The 16,237-nt window shown below is 37.7% G+C and overlaps 1 protein-coding gene across 1 annotated transcript in view; it reads left to right on the forward strand.

The window, feature by feature from the left end:
* The window catches only part of LOC140238367 (guanine deaminase-like), an 85,329-nt gene extending 71,269 nt beyond the window's left edge, over positions 1-14,060 (forward strand). Inside the window, exons 11-13 of the mRNA XM_072318300.1 lie at positions 3,406-3,536; positions 6,027-6,054; positions 11,557-14,060. Of these exons, the coding sequence (XP_072174401.1) occupies positions 3,406-3,536; positions 6,027-6,054; positions 11,557-11,651 (254 nt within the window). The 3' untranslated portion in view covers positions 11,652-14,060. The remainder of the gene's footprint in view (positions 1-3,405; positions 3,537-6,026; positions 6,055-11,556) is intronic.
* Positions 14,061-16,237: the final 2,177 nt, after the last annotated feature.

Raw genomic sequence — 16,237 nt, forward strand, 5'->3', positions numbered from 1 at the left:
TGTGAAACTGATGGAAATGGTATGTAATGAGATCAAAATAGTAAGAGGGTTAGCTATTTTGCGGGTAGGGAGCCTCAGAGTAAATACAGGTGGTGGCTGTGAAGTACAAGTTGTACATGTAGCTGTGACGGACAGAACAAAATATGGCTGGGAAAGTTTAGGAAGTGTGTAGAGTTATCTGAAAATATGCTCTCTGTGAAGATAAAAGGGAGAGTTTATCAGTGTTGTGCAAGGTCTGCAAATCTGCAAATCATAAAATAGCAATTTTTAGAAGAATGGAGAAAAGCAATGGTGATAACGATGTTTGTTGTAAAACTAATGGAAAAAAGGAAGACTGAGGGTTGAAGGAATCAGTGGAACACCTGGCAGGGGTAAATCGAATGCAGTGGTAAAGGCATGTGTTGATGAAGGATGATGACCATGTCCTGAGCAAAGTGCTAGATTTAAAGTGAAAGAGATGCAAAAGGGAGGACAACAGAAGATGTGGAATACACAGGTGGAGGAGCTTTGGAAGGTGTGCATGAAGAGAGGAGGATGCGCCATATTGTGTGAGATGGGGAGAAGGTGCTGCGTAGTGCAGTTGATCTTTACAGAGTACTTGAAAGATAAATCTGGCCAACTTTGTTAACACGGAAATCCAGTTTGGATGATGATGATGATCAAAATTTTGGAGTTGACTCTTAAAGAAAGAAGCTGAACTTCTTTTAGAGAGCGAAGCTCGAGAGATAGAATGGTTGTAGTGTAATTATGTCACATAGCTGCTGCACAAACAGTAAGTTTTTATGCCTCCGCCAACGAAGTGGCCGGAGGCATTATGTTTTCGGGTCGTCCGTCCGTCCGTACGTCCGTCTGTCCCGTTTTGTTTTTGTCGATATCTTAAGAACCGTGTGGTGGTTTTGCATCAAACTTGGTATGAGGGTATATCCTTGGGGGATGATACTTTGTGTGGATTTTAGGGTCACAGGGTCAAAGGTCAAAGGTCACAGGTTATTTTGTGAAAAAAAATTGAAATTTCATGTTTTTCTCCATACACAATCTCGCAAATGGTTCAAGGTATCTTCATGGAACTTAGTATACATGCTTGTACCGATGGGCAGTGATTATCTAGGGAAGTTGGGGGTCATGGGTCAAAGGTCAGGGGTCAAAGGTCAAGGTCAACTCCTCAACATATAACTACTTTCCTTATATTTATGCAATGCCTGAAGGATTTTTTAAAAACTTGATGTATGCATGTATAACCCAATATATATTCTGTGGGAAGTTTCTTGCCAAAATGTCAAAGGTCAAAATGTCAAAGGTCATGTGAAAGTGCTAAATTGCACTTTTTCCTCCATATCTAAAAAATAACTCAAGGTATTGTCATGAAACTTACATATTTATGCATGTTCTACCTAACAGTGATTCTCTTTGGAACTGTGGGGTCAAAGGTCAAAGGCCAGGTTTCGATAATACTATCACCATTTGATACTGAAATTATACTTTTTCTCAATACCTTGAAAATTACTCAATGCATAAATTTGTAAAAGGGTCAAAAGTCAAGTGAAAATCATCAGTTCCCCCAAATACCTGCACTCTGACGTTTTAATCATTCATCGAATTGAACCTAGTTCTAGGAAAGTGAACATTCAGCACATTTGTGGCAAACCTGTCATTGTAATATTTTGCCAATTATGTGAAACTGTCATCACACATTGTCAAGACATTGTACTATAGACCTATTAGGAGAACCATGTATTATGGCGGAGGCATACACCAGTCGCCGTAGCGACATTTCTAGTTTTTCCATATAATGATCCCCATAAACATGAAAAAGTTGCAGTGAATGATGAGAACCTCATGTTACAGGGAGCAGGAAGAAGTGTAGGTATGAATCAGACACAATATCAGGCTCTAATTATGATGGCTGGCATGGGCTGACATTACGACTCATATTTTTCATGATACATAAAGAACAATGTGCGTGTTTATACAGGAGCCTCTCGCATCGGCGCGCATGAGCCGGTATTTTACCCTGAGCGCTCATTTCTCGTGTTTATACAGCAGTCAAAATACCGGCTCATGCGAGCCGATGCGAGCCGATGCGAGCGGACCTCAGCTGAACCGGACCTCTGGAATTTTGGGGTCAAGCATAGGTCATGTTCACAGTGCAGTTTATTGCATTGTTTATTGTTTATTGCATTATTGCATGATTATTGCATGACGGCAAAGTCATCAGGACCACCAAGCTTGAAGGTCATTCTTGTAATGTTCCTCTTGACAACCACCCGGCCAAATGATCAATTGGAATCCAGTTTTTCAGTAAGAAGGAGAAGACGTGGTTCGATCATGACAGATATTAAAATACACGCTTTCCGGTTACCTCTCGAATTTCGGTCGTCTGTATAAACACACAGTAAAATACGCGAGGCTCCTCTCGCATCGGCCACCTCAAAAGGTGGCGGACGGAACCTCTCGCATGAGCCTGCATTTGGCGGCGTATGCCGGCATACGCCGTGTTTATACAGAGCAAAATTCAAGAGGTCCTCTCGCATGAGCCGGCATGAGCCTGCATGAGCCGGCATGAGCGCGTATTTTGCTTCTCTGTATAAACACGCTCATTGACAGTAACAGGAGAATCACACAAAAGCTGATTAGATAGTTTGACAGTGCTCAGCTGAGTGAATGGACATTGATGTGGTGAAGTTATTTTTAACCATTGCAACTGATTGACAAATTACTCTGCATCAACGTACATTGTAAATAGGTTCTGAATTGATAAGTGTTTTAGAAGTAGCCATGACAGACTAAATCATTAGCATACACACTCAAGCAGGATTCAAACCTACCACCTCCTGATCCCGGACCGGCGTCTTACCCACTAGACCACCGAGCATGCAGCAGGAACTGCATAGTTATTCAAATTGATGAAATTCTTCCATCCAGTTGTCTTTATTGCAACTGACTGACAAATTGCCCTACATCGACATAAAGAAGCACTGAATTGATTAGTGTTTTAGTAGGAGCCATGACAATTTACTCAAGGAGTATTTGAAACTATAACCTGATCATCTCAGATGGTTGTCTGGTAATTAATCATCAATCAGTTGCAGTAAAAACTTGATGGAAGAAATTTATCAATTTGAACTTTTAACCACAAAGCATCTAAATTACCTACATCAGCACAAGACCCACATGTGTTTGTGTTTATGTGTGCAGGTGTTTGAAAACGTCAATTTCTCTAGATCATCCTGTATATTAGTATGCTACCACAACAAGGTATATTCAACAGTGTTTGATATAGAGCTGTGTTTCCTAGTGAGATGTTAATAAGTGTACGTGATAGATGTATTGCAAAATAATTCTATGTGCACACAGGTTAGTAATAAAAGTTATACCAACTCTGTAATTTTCTCCTTGTCATTACAGCACTAGGGATCAGTGACACTGTGGGTAATTTTGAAGTTGGCAAGGAGTTTGATGCACTGCTAGTCAACTTGAAGCCTCCTAACAGTCCTCTGGATGTCTTTCAAACAGAGCAGTACTCTGATTCCAAAGAGGTGAGGAGATGAATAGTGCCATGATACTTTTTGATACATCTTTGTGCAGTAATGCAGAGAAGCAAAATGTGAGAAATGGGGTCAATTCCAATCATCATTTCAAGAGTTTCATTTCTTCTTCTTCTTCTTCTCCTCCTCCTCCTCCTCCTCCTCCTCCTCCTCCTCCTTCTTCTTCTTCTTCTTCTTCTTCTTCATGGATACTGTCCAACATCCCAATATACCCATGGGCCAACCAGAACAGGTGTGTGCCCATGTTGATGGTGCAGAGAGAGAGAAATTAGAAGTGAATTGTTTTGCTCAAGAATGCTGCGGAGAACTGCTGTTTTGAGATGGCAGCACTCATATATTTTTAGATGAGTAAGATTATTTTGGTTAAAATTTTATATTGTTCATGAATTGATGTTGCAAAAGTTGTTGAAAAGTGTTCCACATCTTGATGAGCAGATTGCACAATGTAATGTGTACTTTGCATCCAAAATTCCCCCAGAATTATAACATGTTTGGAGCACTGATCTTTCATTGATGGCTAATTGGTTTTTGCACAACCATTTGATATCAAATGTGCAGAAATGTATACATGATGTTAGGATCACAAGCAAGATTAACAACTTATACCAGTTTGAATATGTGCATAATACAGGTAATGCAGACCTCGAAAGAGTTTATGAATGTGAATACCTTGGTGTCATTATCAGTTGCTATCAAATTTGTTCTCAGCAAATTGAAAGGCTTAGTGTAAGACTTGCAGCCATACAAGTTGACTTTTTAATTGATCGTTGGAAAAAGCAAGCATTAATTCTCATCTTCAAACTGCTCAACAATTGTTTTTACCAGAATGATATGTGAATGTGTAGAGAAGAGAGTAAGTCACTATGATTTATGTAGCCATTAAGATATCCTTAATCTAATAAAGCCAAAATAAAATATTCTTTCTTAAAAATAACCCTCTATATTCAGCATTAAGATTACTCAATACATTACCAACAGAAACAATTACCTTTGCAAATTGATTGACTTGATTGTGTCATTTTTCTTTTATTCCCAAATGTCTGTAATTACCGTCTTCCAGTGACTTGTCAATTATGTTGTTTGTTGTTTTTTCATCTATCTGCACTTGTATTAGATGACTCTTTATCTCTTTTTTTTTTTTAATGATTTTGAGTTCCTTGTTTGTTTGTAGGCATTCTTTTCATTGTATGATTTCTGTATTGTATTTTTGTCCCCGAGCAGGGGACTATGAAACGGGCTCCGTACGCGTGTGTGTCCGTCTGTCCGTCCGTCCGTGTGTCCGTGTGTGATCAAAATGTTCAAAATGCTACTCCTTCGCCATTTCTTACCCGATTTTGATTCTGTTTGCTTTATATGATAGCACTACATGGGAGCTTTGAAACTTCTATACAGAATTTCAGTTGTGACCTTTGACCTTGACCTTTGACCTATATTGTACATTTTGCTTCAAAATGCTACTCCTTCGCCATTTCTAACCCGATTTTGATTCTGTTTGCTTTATATGATGGCACTAGGTGAGGGCTTCAAAACTTCTACACAGAATTTTGACCTTTGACTTTTTTGACCTTTGACCTTGATTTTTGACCTATATTGTACATTGCCTACAAAATGCTACTCCTTCGCCATTTCTTACCCGATTTTGATTCCGTTTGCTTTATGTGATGGCACTAGGTGAGGGCTTCAAAACTTGTACACAGAATTTTGACCTTTGACTTCTTTGACCTTTGACCTTGATTTTTGACCTATATTGTACATTTTGCTACAAAATGCTACTCCTTCGCCATTTGTAACCCGATTTCAATTCCGTTTGCTTTAAGTGATGGCACTAGGTGAGGGCTTCAAAACTTCTACACAGAATTTTGACCTTGGACTTCTTTGACCTCTGACCTTGATTTTTGACCTGTATTGTACATTTTGCTACCAAATGCTACTCCTTCGCCATTTCTAACCCAATTTCGATTCCGTTTGCTTTATGTGATGGCACTAGGTGAGGGCTTCAAAACTTCTACACAGAATTTTGACCTTTGACTTCTTTGACCTCTGACCTTGATTTTTTTACCTATATTGTACATTGGCTACAAAATGCTACTCCTTCGCCATTTCTAACCCGATTTCGATTCCGTTTGCTTTATGTGATGGCACTAGGTGAGGGCTTCAAAACTTCTACATAGAATTTTGACCTTTGACTTCTTTGACCTTTGACCTTGATCTTTTTACCTATATTGTACATTTTGCTACTAAATGCTACTTCGGCGGGGACATATATTACGCACCGCGTAATTTCTACTTTTCCTTGTTGTTACATAATATGTTATCACTTCACAGCTTTGCTGAAAAATAGCTTATGGCCGATAGCAAGCTTTTTTTTTTACCGTGGTAAAATGAATTGAATTCATCTCAACTCAGTATGATTTAGACTGCTTTGAATAGACATGCATACTGCTATTAGTTATTTTCCTGTTCTCGCAATTGATATTTCAGGATATGATCCAGAAGTTCATCTTCCTGGGTAAGTGAATTGAGGGTCTTAGAATACCACCAGCACCACAACAGATCCTGCTTTGAATGCCACACATTGTCAATAATGTTCTCCACCTGGGTATCCCCTCTCCACGGTCAATTGTATGTGCCATCAAACAGTGCAAAGTATCAGTCGAACTTTAGATATGAATAAAGAATGTGCTGGGCTCTTTCGTATACTAAACTGGCATTCTCATGGAGTCAGCGAAAGTCAAAATCTTTTAGTGAGCTCAGCCTTGATTGCTACGTAAGTCTTCATACAAGTTTTGTAGCAAGACAAGTGCAGTACTACACTGGAAGAATGTAAATTAGACCAAAATACACACAGTTTTGATTGAGAAAAAGAATAGATGTTGATAAAAGAAGCTCTACTCTTTTGATATTAGTAGTTTTTCTGGTGAGCACAACAGAAATAAACATCAATGACTTTAGGCTTGAATTGTAGGCGTAATTTTCTATATTTAACAAGAACTTGGTATATTAGGTTCCCATATATGAGTTGATGCTTTAGGAACCTGTTAAGATTGACGCTGCTGAACAAGATTGACGCTGCTGAAAAAGAAAGAAAATTATATATGATATGAATGTACGTATAAATTGTAGTAATAGCTTTATTTTTTTTTATGTATCAAGTGAGGTATCGTTGCAGAGATTTATTATTTCTCTATGTGAAGATGACCTTACCTTTTAAAAAAATGATAATAATAATGTTTAAAAAAAATTAAATTAAAAAAAATGGACAATGGTGCTAATAGACTTTTACATTCAAACTCTATCATCAATGCACTATACTGGCAGACTGCCAGATTAAATTGATAGTTATTTTACCCACTTGTCTTAGCATTAACAGGGAATACATCCTGCAAAGAAATCTTTGTAATTCTTTTGTTTGTTTGTTTGCTTGCTTGTTTGTATTTTACTGTAATGGAAGAATTTCCAAAGGAACACAATTTCTACCAGCTCTACCAGCCAAGCAGTTCTAGTGGCGTGCCTCGGGGCAGCATTCTCGGGTTGTTGTTGTTTATTTACACTTAATGATATAGCCATAAATCTGTTAAGAAGTGTTCCCTTCCACTCTACAGGGATGACACTTGTTTATATTGTGCCATCAAAGACCGAAGAGTATTAGAAAAGGTTATCAATGATGATGTCAAATGGTTCTTGGATAATAATTTTCTTCTTAATATAGAAAAATGTCATTTTATGTTGGTCGGTTCAAATGGATTGTTATGCAAGTTTGAAAATGTGCATCTTTCCATTCAAAACAGAAAATTGCAAAGAGTTTCCCCAGTGCAAATATCTTGGAGTTATCCTTGGCAGCAGTTATAAAATGAACACCCCAAATAGAAGAAGTGAAGAAAAAGACTCTGAAAATGTTTCACTCGGTAAAACGTGTCCATCAGTACCTCGTCAAAAGAACCTCATTGATTCTTTATGATTCAGCCACAGTTGGACTATTGTAGTATGGTTTGGATGAATGGTCATGCTTCCCAACTAGCAAAGCTTCAAACATTACAAAACAGGTGTCTCCGCTTAATCCTGGGAGTTGATGGCCGTTTCAATAGAGAAGCTCTGTACAGTGCACTCCCGTTACAACGAACACGGTTATAACGAAATTTCGTTATAACGAAGTAAATCTTCTGGTCCCAAAATTATCACCATTAAAGTCTATGGTGCAAAATTCGCTTATAACGAACACGGTTATAGCGAAATTTCCGTTATAACAAAGTCTTTTCCGAGCACCACAGACAAAGAAAAACAAAAGAAATGTGCTCCGTTATAACGAAATGCGAATTGCTTTCGAAAATACGTAGCGGAACAAGCATTTATAGCGTCTCTGCATGGGTGAACGCTCCACACCACTGTGTATTCGCTCCTTGTGTCACGCACAGTTTCTGAATGGAACATGCATTTATTATTGTAATACAGTTATCCCATCACATTTCACATAGCTTTCCAGTGTATGATGAGTATTCAGCAAACAGAATATGATATATATACGTGGTTTCCTTGTTTCCGTTATATATTGTATTTGTTCGGTTATAACGAAATTTCGTTATAACGAAAGAAAACTGCCGGTCCCGAGCATTTCGTTATAACGGGAGTGCACTGTATAGTACCTTGGGTGTCAAACCGTTGAAAAATTGACGTTAGATTCAGGCCTTGACAATCACTTTAAATTGCTCCATAACCTTGCCTCTGATTCACTGTCTTTCCAGGATTCAGTTTAGATCTCAGTTTTATTACAATCTCTGCAACGATAACACCACTGTTGTTCTCCCAAAACCATGATCCAATTTTCTAAGAAAAAGCACCCTTCATTCAGCTTCTAAGCTCTTTAATGATCTCCTTATAAGTCTTAGGACAATTAATGATATCAAATTATTTATAACAGAAGTAAGACTTGTATGATTGGAGCAATTTATATTCAACTTATATCCAAGTGTTAATTTTGTACATTCAAATATTTGCTCACAGAACAGGTCTGTCAATTCATTTGACCCCCCCCCCCCCCGTCTCGTTAAAAGCTCGTCTGTCCTTTCGAAACGTCTTAGTCTGTTTTCACTGTGATATTATGATTGTCAATTTTTCAAACATTTGTGTATTTCTGTATAATTTTTTTTCCTCAGTTTCATTATGATTTCTTATGTTTGTTGTATATATATACGTTTTATGTTACACTTTTCATGTTACAATTTGTATACTTTGTGACTTTTTCACTCTTTCCTATTTTAGTGTTCGTTTGTAATGATTATTACATGTTCTTATTTGCATCCTCTTCATTGTATGATTTCTATGTTTTGTTATTATTTCACGGCCTTGCTGAAAAAACAGTTTTTAGCTGATAGCAATCTTTTTACCATGGTTAAATAGATAATCTCAAACTCAAACTCACAATCTGCAGTGTATTCAAAAGATGCTATTCGATAGTTATCTCTAGAGACAGGAGTAGGTTAGTTGCTGTACACAGGCTCTGGATTAATGATTTTGTACTTTGTACTGGGTACAAAGCTAACTACAATATAAAAGAGCACAGGCTGGTGTTTTGATAGTGTTAAGCTCACCCATGTCAATAACTCCAGTGAAGTCCAAGAATGGTTGCAATGCAAAGATCTTCATCAGATCCTGCTGTACGGTAGTAGAACCAAGGTGATGTGTGATACCTCCTTGAAAGAAATAAGTCATTGTGATTGCATGTAGATACTCTATGAAAGATGAAGAATGTGTTTATGACTGTAGTGGCGGTGGCCTTTCAAGACACTTTCTAGGGTTACAAGTTTGGATAAAGTGTGCCATAGTAGAAATCAACATTTTCAATTCCTCTTCAGTATGTATTATCAGATGATCAGCAAGCAGAACCCCACAGCCAATCATGAATTTTTTGTATCATCTTCTAAATTTTTCCCTATTTTTCAGATCCACCTGTAGCACAGTGAAGTCTGTTATGGGTTTAGATAGTATACGAGCTGAACACATTTTGTTCTGTTTTGGTCTGTTTTCCCAAACAAAGGCAGTGGTGTCTCTTAAAGGCTTTTATGTGAATGCCATGTTGGTGGGCAGTCAACTGTTCACCTGTTCCCTACGGGAACCATCTTGTAGACAGGAGTGTCTGCATTCATTGCTTAACCCTATTCTAACTGGGCTATTTGAGACCAAGTTTTTACTGCGGGGGGGGGGGGGGGGGGGGGGTCAATTTGACCCCCCCTTCAGATCTCGGCCACCGATCGCGCGATCGCCGCAAAATTTTGCCTGAACATAGAGCCGGATGTCAACTACAAGATTACATGATCATACAATAAAGAAATTTTGATTTCATATTTTTTAATAAATTAATTATGCAAATTAACGCATGAAATCATATTTTCACCTATAACTCCATCAAAAAGACTGAAGGATTATTAAATTTTTTGTGTCAGAGTTCCTCAAGACAAATCAAACAATTTTCTTGTAAAAAAATAGCGCAATCAAAATCATTTTGTTTTGTTTTTTATTGTTGTTAATTTCTTATGTATTCTATTGTTTTTTCGATCTTTTGTTTTCTATTGTTTTTTTGCCAAAATTTGTTGGAGACACTTTTTCAAGCTTATCGACATTAGAATTGATTTATTTTAATGGTTAAAAGTTGAAATAATCTAATTTATATCAATTAAACAAAAAACCACAGTTTGCATTGGATTTGCACATGAAATCATGAATTTGAGCGGTTTTCGGGTTGACATGCATATGCAAAACATTGCATAACTTCAGAACGGTGTACCCGGACGTCGCAAATTTGGTCTCAAAATATGCGGGAGACTCAAATGAAAAAAGTCATGAAACGACGCGGCAAAATCTTTGCGCGTTGCGGAATCGTGGCGCGAAACGTCGAGGGAGGGGTCAATTTGACCCCCCCCCCCAGTTAGAATAGGGTTAAAACAAGTCCACCTTCATATACATGTGGATTGAGTGAATGCAGCAATATTTGTAGAACACGTCAGTGAAAATATTAGCCTTTTTTTCTATAAATACCTGTTCTCTTACTCTATCAAAACTGTATGTATTTTTGTCTGATTCATCTTTTTCCCATGTAGTAGTGCATGTGACTTGCTATAGAATTCGTATGAAGATGTACATAGCCATCAAGGCTGAACTCACTAGATGTTAACTTTTGCTGACCCCATTTGGGTGCCTGTATAGTGTATACCAAGAGTTTGCGAGCCCATCAGTGCATGCTGTATCAATAATCTCCTGTCCAATAAATATTTTGCATTGGTCAATGTCACATGCAGTCGACCATGGAGAAGGGATACATGTACCACTTGACTGCTTTCGCACAGGCAGATTGATACCAAAATGTTCATTCTTTGTCGACTGGCAAAAAAAAAAAAAAAAAAAAAATCTTTTTCGGTGACATTGAAACCTCTCAGAGAATTGGGGGAGGAACAGGTTAAAACTGAAGCATGTCCCTATGTTAGCCAATAAGTAGCTAAGGGATACTGAGGGCTAGACTGTGGAGAATTTCAGTTATTTTTCTGTCCAGTGAAATTCAATTGTAGCTACACAGTGGACGCCCGTAAATCTCCTGAGCAAATAAACAACAAAAAACATAGAGCTGATATTGTTGCGATCTGAATTTTTACTTCGCTGTAGCCACAATTATGTTAAAACTGTATACGTAGTAACAGGAGTGCTCTGTATTTGACTCATAAGTTCCTTTGCTGCAGTATTTCCTCTTGATATGCCTTACCATGTAAAAATGTTTTCAAAACTCTCTCCATGACTGATTCTTTTCTTTTTTTTTTTCTTTTTCTTTTTCTTTTTTAACTGCCAGTGAGACACAATTTGATTCACTGATAATTGAAGGAAATTTGTGTCACAGAATGGCAGAGTTACACCTGTGAAACTTGGTATCAGAAAGACAATATATCATCATGACTGAACAGGTACCACCATCAATACAATCTTAATTTCATTCTCTCTCTTTTTCACAATATCTTTTCTAAACATGTAGGAGATGATCGGAACATACAGGAAGTGTATGTTAAGGGAAGGAGGGTCAAGCCATTTTCTGATGATGCAGTGAATGGAACTGCAAAGAAAGTATGAAGAAATACAATACCAGATGACAGATTATGAAGAACATGGATATTGTGCTGTTGTACCTCTTACATCGTGCTTACTGACATCTTGAATGGGGTGAAATCATGCTGAACATTTTTGTAAAGACAATTATTCTTGAATGGCGATTTGTATTTTTCTACGGGCTCTAAAAGCATATAGGCAAGTAGTAGTGCAGCTTATCCACCGTGTGCTATGGTATTACTTTATGTGCTTTATTAGTTACTCCATTCAATTTAAGTGGAGAAAGTGAATAACCAGTGGTAAATTGATATAAATACATTGGGTTTTGTATATGATCAGAATGCCCTAACTTTGCTATCGCTGCTATTCCGTATACAGATTATTAAAGTGCAATGCATTTTTAGTCTGAGAACTCAATAAATTGTTCAGCTGATGCTGCTGTCAGCCAGTGAGGCTGTGATTGGTCAGCTGCTGTCAGCCAGTGAGGCTGTGATTGGTCAGTGTTTGGAAGTTGCCAAGTCCAGCCCATGCTTAACCAATAATTGATTAAGCACGTGCTGGGATTCTCTTTTCCTAGTGAGTAAGGGATGTGAATATATCTACTACACAGAGTATACAGAATGATATTTGTATAGCCAACTGTATCTTTAGAATGTCATAAGATGAATGCTTGTCCCTTTCATTAATTTTGCATGCATTTCCATCCACTTTCCTCACACTCTAGGCAACTAGAGGGTTTACATTTCATGTTTGTCTGTATGATCTCTTATACCAGCTTTATACAGGCATGTTTATTCTGGTTGAAACCAATTACATTCCTCGGCAATACGGACATTGCAATCTTGAAACTAGCTGTGGTACCGAAAGAACAGTTCTACCTGATACCGTATCATACACTGAGTATGTAGGTCCACAGGTTTATCTCAATGGCATTATCATTTTGAAACATAAACAACACAGTATTATCACGTAGATTACGTGTACATGTAAATTAAAAACTGTCACATCATGTGTGTATCTGCCTCTTTCAAACAACATGAACCCGTGTGCTCGAGGACAATCTCTGATCTGTCGTCAAGGTCAGTGGACTTCATCGAGATGTACGTATAGGGCCAGTATCTATGGCAGATATAGAAATAGGGTGAGAAATGGAGGGATTGTAGTCTACAGTGTGCATCAGTGGAAGTGCTCTAATTATCAAATTCATGTTTAACCTGTATAGATCTCCTCGGGAGGTACTGTAACTAATGGACTGAAATAGAGTTGTTTGCTAGGTGGGTCTGGTTAACTTCAATGTGGTTCACCATGCTTGTATGATGCAGCCAATGCTTTCAGACACTTAAAGATGAATTAAGATGATGAGGACTACATGTGCTCGATAATAGTTTGTTGTGGGTGCACTGCACTTGAGGGTACAGTGTATTGCTGTGTATTTATAACATGGGTGTTGAATGCATATTGTCTCACATTCAGAGAAGTGTTGGACAGAATGCAGGCTGTGGTTTTGATTTTTGCTTATCATCTAATATGTTTATGAACAAATTTAAAATTGGACACTGTGACACAAAATTTGGGTGAACTCTTGCATTATGGGAGTATGTATATCATTAATAAATTTTTACCCTGAAAGGGTGCAATAATTTCTACTTTTTACTTGCCATATTGATTGCCATGAAGAATGTGGTAATTTATATTTTATGATCTTGACACTCATCCATATCGATGCTTGTTTATTGTTGTTGTTGTTTTCTGCCTCTGCCACAAATTGTCACAGGAGGTGTCATGTTTTGAGTGTGCGTCCGTCTGTATGTAATAGATTTTGTGGATAACGTAACATAACATGATTTGAGGTATCCAAATCAAACTTGGCATATGAGTGAACTATGAGTGGACGAAGCATTGCCTATCAACTTTTGAGTGCACACGCTCAAGGTCAAAGGTCATGAGTAAGGTTTGAATTCTAAAATGTCACTATTTCCGCTCCACATGTTTACAATGCCTGAAGGTATCTTCATGAATCTCCGTGTGTAACTGGTAAAGATTTGCTAGAAAATTTTTAGGCCATGAGGTCAAAGCAGCTGAAAGGTCAAGTGAAGATGCTGAAATTTCACTTTTTTCTCAATATCTCGGAAATTGTTCAAGGTAACTTCATGAAATGCAGTACATCTACATGTAATGTCTGACTGTGATTCACTGGAGGTTATGTGTCATGAGGGTGAAGGTCAAGGGTCAGGGTCAGAGATGTACCTTAGAAATAACTAAGTGTACATACCTAATGAAACTTGTATGTACTGGATAATTATTCTGTAGGGAAAGATTTGGCATATGTGGTCAGAGCTTACTTTAAAGAGCAAATGTACACCTTCATGTACATGTGGATTGAGTGAATGCAGCAATATTTGTAGAACACAGTGAAAGTTTGGGGGAATCGGACAATCCGTTCAAAAGTTATGAGTTTTTAAAGTATCAGCACAGTCACTGCTGGATGAAAAGACTACTAGAGTGTATGATGTCACATGCGTTCAACGTTATAAGGAAAATATAAAGAGAATTTCACAAAATGTTACTTTTTGAAAAAAAAAGTGCACATTTCCTCGACTCATCACTGACGTATGTTACGGATAATATTTCCCTTGCCTTCTGAAGAGGGAAGTCAAGTGTTCTTTTATTATGCGAGAAAAGTGAAAATATCTTGAATTCTCCTTGTACTTTCTTTATATACAGTAGTTGTACACATGTGACATCACAAGCTGTAGTAGTCTTCTCATCCAGCAGTGACTAAGCAGAAACTTCAAAAAGTCACAACTTTTAAACGACTTGTCCAATTTTCCTCAAACTCTTGCTGATGTGTTCTATTAATATTGTTGCATTCACTCAATCCACATGTCTATGAAGGTGAACTTGTCCTTTAAGAGAAAATTTCACTGTTTTTGTTTATGCAACTGTATTTTGAAAATTTTTGAAAAAAGTATTTTCATGAAAATTAGTGTATACAGAAAGTGATCATTTGTTGATCATATGAAACCATTATCTCACATTGGCAAGATGTTCTGTAGACCTGTTGGGAAAGTAGTGTGAAACAGTGGAGGCATACCAGTCGCCACATTTCTGTCTTAGTTATGTGTAATACTGGAGAAATCCATACACATTAGCATGGACGTACAACGTATTTCCCTCTGTGCAAGGTCATTTGGAGTGACTAGATAACCCCTCAAAGATTATGGCAAGCAGGTAAAACATTCTGTAGTTTTGTTTCATTTTGTGAGAATCGTAGTCGGAAACACTTTGTAAGCAGAGATGGGAGCTAGAACCTCAAGTGGGGAAATACGTTTTAGAAAACTTTGATATATATGTATTTTTCTTTCATAATGTTACATGTATTAGTAATGCACATGTTAATCATTTTAATCAATGTCTTCTAGTGTGATGTAATAACAAAACAAAGCAACACACTTCTAAATGCAACTTTAATGCTGTCACAGATTGTGTACATCTAATTTGAGTAGGCATTAAATTTCTTATGTAATCACATTGTTTTGCACTCATGACTTTCCTTCTTCCTCTCGATTTCGATATCAAAGTGTGCTTAACATCTGGTTCCTTCCATCGCAGTGTCCATATAACACACCGCAAATTGACAGCTACTTGGCAAAATAAACTGTGCATGAGGTCATGGGCGTAAATCCCGGGGGGGGGGGGATGGGGGATATATCCCTCCCCCCCCCCCCCCCAAATGGGGGAGGGGGGATGAGTTTTGAGGGGGGAAAATGGAGGAAGCAGAAATGTGATTGTATCAATTTTGGCAATATTGCATGACGTTTGTACGCCGGCCTTCAGACAGGTAACAGAGCTGAACAGTATTCTATCTTGTAGGAAATACACAATTTTGTCGCACAAACGAAAACAGTGATCCACAATTTCCAGCCACATTATGGTGAAAGACAAATTCTACATGTGTACGGCCCTAGAAAAAAACATACAGACATTATGGTTTCGTTTTTTTGTTTTGTTTTGTGTGTGTGTGTGTTTTGGTGGTTGTTTTGGGTTAGTTTGTGTTTTGTTGTTTTTTTTTTTTAGTTTTTTTTTTGGGGCCGTCCATGTTGAATGAAGTTTGCATCATACATAAGATGCAGTAACATAAAATTAGACAAATAAAAGAGCTCAATTCCAAATATTGTCACGACATGAATCAAAGACTGCAGGCCCTACTACCGTTTAAAATGCCGAATACCGGGGAAAAGCGAGAAAATGCCGGCTTAGAATTGATTCACCCTCGCAAGAAAAGACCTTAATACAACTGACTAGGCCTACATGTAATTTCTTTGAAAAGTTTATGAAATTGTGCGAACAAAGACGAATTTGATCCTCGCATTCTTCAGTCGACGGGCAACGTGGACGAATTTAAATGACAATTAAATTGACGATTTTGAATGCGATGCCTTCGAAAATGGTTGACGAAAAACGAATTACAGTGACAGTTGGCTCAATTGAACTTAGGATTTGCATTCTGTGTCCTTCTCGGGACGAATTTGGATTAAAAAAATCTTTGAAATTGATCTTTAAAAGTACGAAAATGGACGGGTAGATCTATACATGAACGAGATATGAAA

Source organism: Diadema setosum, chromosome 14, assembly GCF_964275005.1.
Source record: "Diadema setosum chromosome 14, eeDiaSeto1, whole genome shotgun sequence".
NCBI classification, from domain to species: Eukaryota; Metazoa; Echinodermata; class Echinoidea; order Diadematoida; family Diadematidae; genus Diadema; species Diadema setosum.